The 12,628-nt window shown below is 39.9% G+C and overlaps 1 protein-coding gene across 2 annotated transcripts; it reads left to right on the top strand.

The window, feature by feature from the left end:
* Window positions 1-883: 883 nt before the first annotated feature.
* Window positions 884-12,047, top strand: BUB3 (BUB3 mitotic checkpoint protein). Of its 2 annotated transcripts, none has more exons than XM_008685425.2 (8): window positions 884-1,030; window positions 1,499-1,693; window positions 2,238-2,307; window positions 4,107-4,258; window positions 6,844-7,002; window positions 8,634-8,811; window positions 9,264-9,480; window positions 11,701-12,047. In XM_008685425.2, the coding sequence occupies exons 2-8, from the start codon at window positions 1,499-1,501 to the stop codon at window positions 11,708-11,710; spliced, it is 981 nt and encodes a 326-aa protein (XP_008683647.1). In that variant the 5' UTR covers window positions 884-1,030; the 3' UTR covers window positions 11,711-12,047. The 2 variants fall into 2 exon arrangements, with proteins under 2 accessions (XP_008683647.1, XP_008683640.1); XM_008685418.2 differs by lacking the exon at window positions 11,701-12,047 and adding an exon at window positions 10,458-10,532.
* The last annotated feature ends 581 nt before the right edge of the window (window positions 12,048-12,628 follow it).

Below are 12,628 nucleotides of genomic sequence, written 5' to 3'. Positions count from 1 at the left end.
AGAAACAGATAATGGGAGCAAACTGAGCCTGCAACTCTAGGGAGTTTCTAGGTTGGGGAGGTGAATGGGGAGAAGCTTGTAGCTGTCATTTTAGGACCCTGCTTAAGCATACAGAAGCTTTTGAGCTTTAACGCACTGCAGAGTAATTGTTTTCCAGTCTGTCCACCCCTCTGTACAGGAAGCTCCCCCTGAGAACAAGGACTGTCTGATTAATGCATCTTCCCAGAGGCTCTCACCAGGCCTGGTATTCAGTGGGTACCCAATAAATGTTTGCAGAAAGATGGAATGGAGGGCTACAGCATAGTATAAATAAGAATGAGTTTTTATGATATCAGTAGATCTTAAGACAATGGAAAATGTGAGACTATGGATCAGGGATGGAAATGCCAGGAAAATGAGAATAAATCAGGGCAAAGTAATGCAACTGATTAGAGCAAATATTTCCACTCCAATTATTGGTTAACTTCATGGGCGTATGTATTCTCCCAGTGAAAGGGAGAATAATTTAGCTCTATAGAAGTATTGACCGAAATGGGGTTCTTGAGTCTGAGAGACTGAGTTGGGGAGTTCGCCACCGGTCCAATTGGAAAGAGCATCTGGTTCCCGCCTACTATTCAGAAGACCCGCTGGGCGTTGGCCCCAGCGAAACTACATTTCCCAGCGTGCTGCACAGAGGCGGGAGAGAGAATGGGCTCAGCCTTGGCGCGATGCACTTCGGGAATTGCAGTTTCCACTCGTCCCTCAAGAGGACCGGTGCCTCAGTTGTGTAATAAAGGGAGCCCACGTGATCGGAAAATCCGCGGTTTGCCTTTGAGCCGGAACAAGATGGCTGGGTTCACCGTCGCCGGGCCTCCGAGCGGACCAATTGGCTGCCTCGAGCGAGACGTTGGCGTTTGAAATTAGCCAATGGCAGTCATACGCTGGAGCTTCCTCTCCGCCTCTTTCGCCCAGCCCGCGAGTGCTCGGAGGGAAGCGAGGAGGTGGTGGCGGCGGTCAGCGGCGGCCAAGTTGCTTCTGAGGGAAACCCAAGGTAGCAGGGGCGAGGCGACGGGGCGCTGGGGCGGACTCTTTGCGGACTTCCCAGGCCCGGAGCCGGTAGAGCCATCCGCGGGGAACCCGTTTCGTTTCTCTTCCTTTTCTTTATTTTAGGAGCGTCCGAGGCGGTAGGCCCGGCGGAGGGGCTGGGGTGCGGGAGCCCGCGGCGGGCTGTGCTGGGGGCTGGAGTTAGGTGTGCCCCCGCGCAAGCCAGGCAGGTTGGGGCGCCTAGAAGGGGCGGTGGGGGAGGGGGGGGTGAGTCCCGACTGCGGCGGGCGCGAAGGCTGTGCGCAGGCGCAGACTGCCGAATCGCCGACGTTCTGTAGGTTCCTCCCCCGCAAGAAAGTCCCCCACCTCCTGTAAGGCACCCCCTCATGGTGAAGCCCTTCTGAATGCTCGGCCTGCAGTCAGCCCAACACTCCATTCCGGACTCTTGGGGACTGACCGGCCCCTTGTTCCGTAGATGACCGGTTCTAACGAGTTCAAACTGAACCAGCCACCCGAGGACGGCATCTCATCGGTGAAGTTCAGCCCCAACACCTCCCAGTTCCTGCTGGTCTCCTCCTGGGACACGTCGGTGCGCCTCTACGATGTGCCGGCCAACTCCATGCGGCTCAAGTACCAGCACACCGGCGCCGTCCTGGATTGCGCCTTCTACGTAGGTGTCCTCAGTTCTTGCACCTGACCTCTTTGTTTTACGATACCTGTGTTGATAGTGTCCTTCTACCAGTATCGGGTAGAGAAAGCTTATGTCGGTAGTTATTTGGATAGCTCTTAAGATTTAACTGAACGCTTGTTTTGAGCCAAATACAGTTTTTTGGGGGGTTGGTGTTATGCAGATGTCGTAAATGGTCTCCTCTTTCAAAAAGAGTAATTGTGCAAACTTTGTGGATATATGACATTTGTATTTCAAATTCGCAACAAGACAGTAAAATTTGGTTGCCTTATCAAAAGGATGGTTTTTTGTTTGTTTTTTGTTTTTGTGTATTAGGAAATAGGAATGCCTATGTGCTCTCAGCCAATGTGGTGAACAGTCTTTTCCTTAATTTGCTGATGTAATTTTGGTGACCACTTACTTGCTATATTTCGTGTGTGTGCGCGCGTGCGCGCCCAGCGTACATCATCCTGAGCATAAAGTGAACAGTTGGCTTTAGAAAGAGCAATTTTGAACTCTTGAATGACTTGAAACTTTTATTTTGTAGGATCCAACACATGCTTGGAGTGGGGGATTAGACCATCAATTGAAAATGCATGATTTGAACACTGATCAAGGTAATGTGGCCACATTTTTACCAGTTTATTGTTTTCTTACCTAGGGTATTAAAGTGTAAATGTTTATTTAGGAAGAGTGGTTTCTGAATTGCTTAGTTCCCAAGTTGTTCACAAGTAAAAGTGGCTTAAATTTTGGACTTTTTTGTTTAAATGATAACCATTGAATTACTGATTACAAAATGTTACGTGTGTACTTTCTCAGTAAATGCAGTTCCATTAAGATCACCACTCTTAAGTGTTTATATGAAGTTATCCTTGAGTATTTGACCTTTACCTGTCCTCAGAAGTGAACTGGATCCCATAGTAGTCTACTGCTCATTAAGATTTTCCGGGACAGTGCTGATGTTTGAATGTTCTCTTTTCAGAAGCTTATTTAGTTCAGACTGAAGGATGATAGGTTTTTAAAAATCTGATATTATAAAATAGCCAGTTGTGTCCAGCTACTATATTCTGCTTGTGTGATGATTTAACGTAGAATATGGTTCAGTTACATTTATTGAATGAATAGTAAGGTGACTTTTTTTTTTTTTAGTAAATTTCTTAGAGGAGGATAGGAAATGACTTAACCAATGGTGAACTTTGGAGCAGAGCAGAAATGGGATGGAACTCAAATGCACAGAGCTCTTGGAGCATTAAAAAAATTTTTTTTTGTATATGCGTACATTAGGTATAGATGTGCTTGAAACAGGTAGCAAGGCCCAGATGTGAGTGGCAGAGGATGAGCTGGACAATGGGAGGATGGAAAGAAGATGAGCACAGTATTTTGTCAAAAAAAAAAAAAAACAACCTTAGAAGAGGCTATTTCATGAAAGTCACTTTGTCATGTAACTTGGAACTGCAGAACTATTTGGTTTTGTTAGCTTATTCTATATAGTAAGTTAGCTTGCAGGTTTGGGGCCTATTTGTTGGAAAACTTAGGGAAAACATTGAAATACAAAGGTTTTTGATACGGAGACCATAGTTAAGGGAATTAGCTGTTTATTCTCAGGAGGTCATTGCTGAACTTCATGAGGTCCTTTTTTTTTTTTCTTGTTTAAATGATATGTTTTTAAAATAGGTAGTTTTCCTGTTTGAGGATCGGGACCACATATTGTTCTTTGTCGTATCCTTAGCATGTGGCATAGGTTTTGGCACATACTAGACATTTAGTAGATGTTCACTGAATAATGGATGAGATGGTGTGAAGAGTTGAAATTGAAAGGAAAGAAAATTGTCTATTGGAAATTTGACCCACCATGAAAACCAAGTGGGCTAATCAAAAGACTCTCTGCCTTCCTTATCCCCCAGCTTTCAGATACCCTGTTACTATGTAAATAAGTTTCTTATAAACATTGGCTTTAATGCAGTAAGTTTTATCCAGATCCAGGAGACCAGAGTTCTCTACCCTTCTTTCATTCAGCAGGTATTTGAGTACCTGCCATATATCAGACAGAACCTGCAGTAGATAAAGTCAGAACTATAGAGTTCAACAAGGTTTCTGATTTTAGGGAATCAAGAATCAAGTGAGGAAAAAAACCCAGATATGCCGCCAATTTAATGTAATGTGAAATTCAAGTCAGCCTTTGGTATGTGCCATGTTAGTGAATCAAACTATGCATTGTAAGGTGAACAGAGAGGAATGGATGACTCTTTGTAGTCATGGAGAAATTTTTCTGTATGCATACATTTTCATTGAGGTGGTGGAAGCAGATTCATTACAGTTTAATGAATGTTCCCTTCTATCGTTCACTTGAGGAATCTTTGTTTAGTGGAGGTAATAAAGCTGGGTGATTTTTTTTTTTTTCTTTTTCCCCCTGTAGAAAATCTCGTTGGAACCCATGATGCCCCTATCAGATGTGTTGAATACTGTCCAGAAGTGAATGTGATGGTGACAGGGAGTTGGGATCAGACAGTTAAATTGTGGGATCCCAGAACGCCTTGTAATGCAGGGACCTTCTCTCAGCCTGAAAAGGTAGGTTCTTTACATTAATTTCATAGTAGGAATTATAATCTTTGGGGTGATTTGATTTGGTGAATGTTTGATGAATATGGTGTTGAATTTGAAAGTTAATTAAGAGTTGATGGGGGTGCCTGGCTGGCTCAGTCAATAGAGAACAGGACTCTTGATCTTGGGATTATGAGTTTGAGCCCCACGTTGGGTGTAGAAGTTACTTTAAAAAAAGTTGATTTTTTTGAAGCAAAGGGATTGGATTTTGGGTCAACTTTTTTTTTTTTTTTCCTGTTTGTTGTCATCTTTGTACTGGATAGTAGTAGCTTAAATAAACCCACTGCTCTGTATTGTTAATGCTTTAAATCCCAGGACTGAGAAACAACTCAGTGCCTTTTCAGAGAAGTCATTTAGCAAAGACTGTCGGATTGCCTTAAATTGGGTTTGACATGCCCAAACCAGGAAGTGGGACAGAGCATCACTCATTTTCACTTATGACCTGAGGTATCATTTGAGTGGGCTGTTAAGAGGGTGGAATGGGTTATCACTTGAAATTAGTGAGAAGGGTGTCCTATGTTCCCTGGGTTTTGCCATTTATTTATTTATTTTTAATGTTGACAGGTGTCATTTGAAGGCTCTCCTGAAGAAAGCTTTTTAAAACTGAAACTTTGTGTATTATTCTAACCTTTTGAACTGTACAATGAAAGTGTAATTGAGCATTCTTGCTGTGTCCTCATCAGACTTTATCAGGTGGTAGTTAATTTTAAAGATTGATTGTTTTAGCAGTTTAAAGGTATCCTTCGCTTGAGTCTATTTCCTTAGCGTAAATATACTATTCAGTTCCTGTTAGCCATCATCATATACTGTAGTGCATCCAAAGAGCCATTATTTCTGTCACATCACAGTCGAATCTACTCCTGGCAAGACCTTTGTTCGGAATAAAATAATTGCATTGTTTCTAGTTTTGATTTATGGTTGTATGTAACATGTTAAGAGCTGTGATAAATTGCTGACAGAATATTGTATAATGGACAGCCACACTGAATCAAGCTGCTTATTGGTTCAGCAAGGTTCATTATGTCACTTTTTTTAATACTTTCTTTGATAAATGTATATACCTAGTCAGTAGCATGACAGTGGTTTCACATGATTTACGATCAGTGGGGATAGAAAGCCCTATTAGAAGCTTGTATGTCACCTGTATAGTAAAGATTTAAGATAAAATTCCCAGTCTGATTGTACTGTTATAAATTGATCTCTTTCTGGATTCTGTGTTATTTAAGTTTGGCGTTTCACATGTCTTAGGTTGATTTCTGTTTTTCTGCAAACGTGTTTTCTGAATAAACTGGTGTAGATCTTGCATTTCTCTTATTTAAATATGCTTATGTTAAATCTGCTGTTTTGAATCTTTTTAATTCCTAATTTTTCCCTTAGTCAAATTAGTTGTTGAATTTTAAGGTCAGAAATCTGAGACTCGTGGGTTGTTGTATTGCTAAACCTAACTTGGTATTTTGGGGTGGTGGTACGTAGTTAACACATTAGTGATTACTAACCCTGTGCTTTAGTTACTGAATGTTAAAGAGATGTCTTACTAGGCCATGGGCTATCTTCATTTTTTAATAGTGATTCTTCAGGTTTTAAAATATTAAATCAGATTAAATTAGAGTTGCTTCTTAGTTGAAAGTAATAACCAGAGTACAATTTTATGCCTGAAGTCTGTTATTTAACATGATCAGGAAAATACATTTTGGCACCATTTTCATGAATTTGCTATTTGAATTTGAAAACAAACCAGTTGAAATACTTCCTTGCAGGAAATTCTGTGATTTATTATAAAGGAATTTTTTATGGAAATCTTAAAAATATTGTAAAAAGGGCATTATGTGGGGGAAATAAATGCCTTTAAGGGAGAAAATGCTTTTTAAATTTTCGCTAAAGATGAACTTTCTCTTGAGTGTTTAGTAGGACGTCAGGGCACAAGAATGTGCTTTGTCACATGCCAGACCACTGTCCTTGTATTTTAATTTTGAGTACATATGCCACCAAAAGCAGCTAAGCAGCTAATTAATGATGGCTCCTTCATTCTTCTTGGAAAGGCCTATTTATTCACTGTGTGGCAGTTAGATTTTTAGAGTTAGAACATGAAATCTTTTTTTAAAGGGTGGTCATAGAAAAATAACTTGGAAGATGATTATTTTATGAAAAGCTAGAAGCCTATTGAGAGGTATCTTGAATTGTTTTTATGCCTTTATTATCTCCTTTTTGAGTAGTTCTTACGCTTTTATGTTGGTACTAAATGAAACAAGGCTGGAGAAATTGCTTAATAATTGAATTTGCTTTAGTAACCAAGAGAATTTTCAAAAGTGTTTTTGCAGAATTAGAGTGTACATTATATAATGCATGGCTAAGTATTAAGAATATTTTGGGTTGATTATTTTGTTTACATTACTTGGTTTATGTAACTGTAGTATTTAAAATTTAATACCTGTGTTTGAGAACCTGATCAGCTAACTTTTTTATGGTTTCCCAATTAGTGGACTTTTTGGTGGACAAAATGGCCTGTTTAGGCAAATAGGTGGATTTTAGTAATTTTTGGTCTTTCTTGAAAGGTGTATACCCTCTCAGTGTCTGGAGACCGGCTGATTGTGGGCACCGCAGGCCGCAGAGTACTGGTGTGGGACTTACGGAACATGGGCTATGTGCAGCAGCGCCGGGAGTCCAGCCTCAAGTACCAGACTCGCTGCATCCGGGCATTTCCAAACAAGCAGGTACTGACCTATTCCTCGCCCCCTGCCACTCCCCCCCCCCCATTTGTGAATTTGAAAAGAAGAGGATCTCATTGGTAACTGCCTTTTAAAGCTTTGCTTTTTAAAAGATTTCTTGAGTAGTGATTTGGAATTTGTTGTAGTTACATTTTCAACGGCCTTGTGTTATAGAGTAGTGTATTAATCCAGTTTCAGAGAAGATCTTGATGTTCAGAGAGGTTAAGTAATCTACCAGTGGTTTGAATAGAGGTCTTCTGATTTCCTTGGTCTAGGATGCTTGACGGGTATATGGTAATCAGAGTTTTGCACATATTTCAGTTTACCAAACCAGTGAATTCAAATTTAAATTTGGACATTTAGGATTATGGAATTTGCTGTTCTCTGTAACCCTGATACCGATAGAGTTTCTTAGCTGGTTTGACCAGGAGAACTTGGATTCTCTTTTTAGAGAAGGCGATAATCCTTACGTAATGATTACCTCTTGAAGCATGGGGTGGGTTCCCCTGCCCATCATCACTGCTAACCAAGACTGCCCTGTTAGTGAGCCTCTTTTTCCCTCAAATCCTTAAAGTTTGAAGGAGAGTTGGTGGTGGGGTCAGCTGCTGTAAGAATTTTACGAGAGGAAAAGTCATTAAAAAAGGCAGATGTCTTTGAAATCTTACACTGACCTTTAGTGGTTGAGGAGCTGGATGCAATTATGTCAGTTGTTCTCTTGGCCCCTTATCTCAAAAGGCTGGTACCTCAAATGGTGATCACAGTTCTTTTTCTCAGGAAATTGTAAATATCCACTGAAGATAAGGCATTGCAGTTATGTGACTTTTAAAGATTTGACTATGTGATTATAAGATATCCTTGCATTTATAAATATTATTTTTATGCCTTATGTCTAAAACTTTGTTAGAATATGTTTCTAGTTGATGATGGAAGTTTAAGATTTCATTGATTTTTTTTTTTATCCCTAAGTAGTTTTGCAGGAATAATTCTTTTTCATATCTTTAGAATTAAAAAAATAAATAAAATATAGGGTTCATATTTATCTTATCCCTGGGTTTCTTTGACATGTTGTCATTTCAAGGAAAAGTGAGAAGAGGTTTGAAACGGTAATCCACTTTGAACATTGTTGAAAATCTTTGCTGTTTGCGTGTGAACTCAACTTGCTGTAGTTAAATGCAAGAGGCAGAATGACTGAGGTGGAAGGCTGGTGTTCCAGTTGATTCGGATTATTGATAAACCCCCCTTGAAGGACACACGGTTCTTAAGAGTTGTTGGAGGTGAAGAGGCAGAGCACAGAAGATTATATCCAAGTGATGGAACAAATTTGAACTCCTCTGGACAGGACAACAAATAAATGATACTGAAGCATTTTAAAATTCTTGTCTAGATTTGTCAGAATTACTAGATGCGATAGCCTTATTTTTCTTTTTTTAATAGAACAGGTATAAATGTTCTTAAACTCTTGGACTGGTCGTAGCTATGTTAGTATAGTTAAAAACCTGTACCTGGTTAAAACCTGGCTGTAATTATCTTTCATCTCTGAAATAATCCTCTTTAGTGTGGGTTGATTTTGGAATTAGTGCCTTGTTTTTGGAAGCTGGAGTCACCATTTTTGTCCTTCTCTGGTTTCCTCTTGGCAGGGTTATGTATTAAGCTCCATCGAAGGGCGAGTGGCAGTTGAGTACTTGGACCCAAGCCCTGAGGTACAGAAGAAGAAGTATGCCTTCAAGTGTCACAGACTAAAGGAGAACAATATTGAGCAGATTTACCCAGTCAATGCCATTTCCTTTCACAACATCCACAATACATTTGCTACAGGTATGGTATGGCATGTGCACCTACATCACATCATGGAGATAACAATTTTGCTTTATTTTATTTTGGCTAAATTAATTGTAGAGAGAGAAGACGGTGAGGGGGAGAGAGAGAATCCTCAGCAGACTGTGCACTGAGCGTGGAGCCCACCATGGGGCTGGATCTCAACAACCCCGAAACCATGACCTGAGCCAAAATCAAGAGTCCGACGCCCAACACCTGAGCCGCCCAGGCGCCCCGACAGTTTTACTTTAATTGAACACAGACAGTTACACTTAGGCAGAGTTTTAAAAAATTGTGCTTGCTTTTTCTGATATTTAGGGAGTAAAAATTTTATACAGTCGCCTGTGGGGAACATGTAACTTCTGTAACCTTAAAAATTAACCATTAAGGATAATGGTTTTTTCTGTACCTGCCTTTAAGAACCATTTTACCTCTTTTGAAATGACTTGCAGGTGGCTCTGATGGATTTGTAAACATTTGGGATCCATTTAACAAAAAGCGACTGTGCCAGTTCCATCGGTACCCCACCAGCATTGCATCCCTGGCCTTCAGTAATGACGGGACCACGCTTGCAATAGCATCGTCGTATATGTATGAGATGGATGACACGGAACATCCTGAAGATGGTATCTTCATTCGCCAAGTGACAGATGCAGAAACAAAACCCAAGTGAGTATGCTTCACCTGTATTTGAGCCTTTTCTTGCATTCAACCAAGGATTTATTAATTTTTCTAAATTCATGAATAGCATTGTTGATGCCTGCTCGATATTACGGCTGACTGTAGGGTTGGAGTTGATTTTATCTTGTTCTCCCAAGCTTTCAATATCCGTAGGTTGATAGACGTCTGATGGATAAAATTGTGCCTAGTTGTTTGGTAGAGAAGAATGTCAAACTCTCATTCTTCTTGAATAGGCACTATTATTTGAATCTCTGGAGTTATTACTAGCTCATTGCTTCAAAATTAAGTTGAGGAATTCAAGAATAATTTATTTTCTCAAATTCTATTTAAGATATTTAAGAATCTGAACTGCCAAAAATCTTTCCTCTCCACAGAGGTTGTTTCTTTAATATTTACACAGAGTGAATGACCTTCAGGTCTTACTGGAAACCCAGAGTAATATGGCCTTGCCTGGAATAGCAAATTTCCGTAGTTTTGAAATTTTCATAGCTGTCTTTGGCTCTTGGTTGTAACTGTTGACAGAGAGGAACAATTTACATTTTTTTGGTACTAGCAGGGCAAAGCTCTTTACTTAATTACCTGCACCAGGCCTAAGGGAAAACCGATACTTAGGCTCTTGTTAAACCATAAAATACCTACCCCAACGGGTCTTTGTCCCTGTTCTCTGTCCCTCTCTACCCAGGCCTCAATAAATATGGAATAACTGAATGTTTTCAGGATTCTTCTGCTTGTCTGAGTTAGAATGGTTTAGCACCCTTGCTAAATTGGTTGAGTCCCTGAAAGAGGGCAGAATATTAAATATTCAATATCATGCATACTTTTACAGGTTTGACTTTAGCAAAGACTTAGCATGTGAAGCCTGTTGGATAAAGGGCTGTGTTTGCATTTAATCTCTCACTTTTGTGTTTCTTGTCCTGGCCGGCCATTTTGATCTCATGCTGTTCTTTTTTCTTTTGAACTTGTAGGTCACCATGTACTTGACAAGATTTCATTTACTTAAGTGCCATGTTGATGATAATAAAACAATTCGTACTCCCCAATGGTGGATTTATTACTATTAACAAAGAAACCAGGGAAATATATTAATTTTAATATTATAAGAACCTGAAAATAATGGAAAAGAGGTTTTTATTGATTTTTTTTTTTTTTTTTAAACGAACACTCTTAAGTGCATGAGACGGTTGATGGTTGTTGCATTAAAGGTATTCTGGGCACACGAAATTGGAGGGCAGTGATTGCACTTTCGAGAATCAGTTTTGACCTTGATACTTTTTGTTCCCACTGTGGAAATACATGTTTGTAAATAAATATAGGTAATAAAAATCCTTTTGCGTTCTTTCTGGACCTTAAATGGTGGAGGAAAAGGCTCTTGAGCCATTTGTTTCTTTTGCTGGTTGTAGTTGCTAATTCGAAAGCTGCTTCAGACTGCCTCATGAGGAGGTTAATCTACAATTAAACAGTATTTCCTCTTGGCCGTCCATTATTTTCCGAAGCAGATGGTTCATCGTTTCCTGGGCTGTTCAACAAAGCAAGGTTAAGGTTAGACTCCTGGGAATCAGCTAGTTTTCAATCTTATTAGGGTGCAGAAGGAAAACTAATAAGAAAACCTCCTAACTTCATTTTGTGACTGTAAACAATTATTTATTAGCAAACAATTGATCCCAGAAGGGCAAATTGTTTGAGTCAGTAATGAGCTGAGAAAAGACAGAGCATATCTGTGTATTTGGAAAAATAATTGTAACGTAATTGCAGTACATTTAGACAGGCATCTATTTGGACCTGTTTCTATCTCTAAATGAATTTTTGGAAACATTAACGAGGTTTACATATTTCTCTGACATTTATATAGTTCTCATGTCCATTTCAGTTGCCCAGCCGCTGGTGATTAAGGTTAAAAAGAAAAAAATTATAGTGAGAATGAGATTCACTTTAATGTAATGCCCTGAAGCAGAACACGAACTTAGCTTGGCCTATTCTAGCTAGTTCCAAATAGTATTTATGTGGTCAAACTTTGGTGTTTTATTTATATTATTTGCAAATGTATGTCTTTGAATGGGCCTTGGACTTTTACTGAAATTTACCCACGACGTGTTTTTTAAATAATCCTTTTGATACAGAGAAAGGTCTTGCTTTTATTTTGTAAGTGTTTCGGTGAAAACTTAGAGTAAGTCTGAACCCATCTTTTGAAATGTATTTTCTTCATTGCAGGTCCACCTAATCATCTCGTGAAAGTGGTTTCTCTATGGCAAGCTTTGTTTTGCTTCCTACAAATACATACTTATCCCCTAAGGGATGTGTTATAGTCATTGTGGACACCTATTTAGTATGTGGATTTCTCTGTTTTCTGTCTTACAAAAAACTTGTCTGTGTGCCCTTTCCTGCTGACTTCGTGTAGGATAAGGAGTCTTTGTGTCCTTGTGTGGTAGTCTGAAGAATTGTTTTTACCCCCAGAGAGCCCAGGTGCTGTTCATGAGCAGCTTGAGCTCTTTTTGTAAAATAATCTAAACCTGTTATTTCCATGCTGTCTAATAAATCAGAGATTCAGAACCCTTAAATGTTGGATGTTTTTAAATGTTGGTAATTAATGTAATTTACTTCATAAAAAGGCTTCTGTAAAGCCAAACTCGTTTCATCAAGGGCCTGGTGGGGATGACATTTTACCTTTAAGTCCACACTGCCTCGTTTAATTATGTCTATTCTGGTGTACGTTGGGGATTCAGTCCTGGCTAAAGTGATCTGTTGGAGTTCTGCCATTTCCCTCGTGCCCTCTTGCTGATCAGCAGGGCCCTTGAGCCAACTGTGTGGCTTCACAGGGTGGGCACAGACAGTGTGGCAGCTGACGGGCGCCCTTTGGCGTGACTCTCCCAGTGCTGGTGCAGTAGGGCTCATGCGGCTCTCACATCCCTGTGCTGATGCCGTCATTGTACGCGCACACACAGAGCCAAATGACAGACCCGTCTGTACTTATCCATCAAACGCTAAATCAAAGTGAAGCCCTTGGGCTGGTAAATAATGTAATAGCCAGAGACTAACTGATGGCATTGGTTCTTTAGTGCGATACGTGCTTTTCAGAGTCATAACCACTTGGTCGAGGACAAAGCATAAATTTAAAACATTGTTTAACTGAAAGGGAATT

The sequence above is a fragment of the Ursus maritimus genome, unplaced genomic scaffold, assembly GCF_017311325.1.
Source record: "Ursus maritimus isolate PB19 unplaced genomic scaffold, ASM1731132v1 scaffold_7, whole genome shotgun sequence".
Classification (NCBI taxonomy): domain Eukaryota; kingdom Metazoa; phylum Chordata; class Mammalia; order Carnivora; family Ursidae; genus Ursus; species Ursus maritimus.
This window is presented reverse-complemented; position numbering and strand designations above follow the sequence as displayed.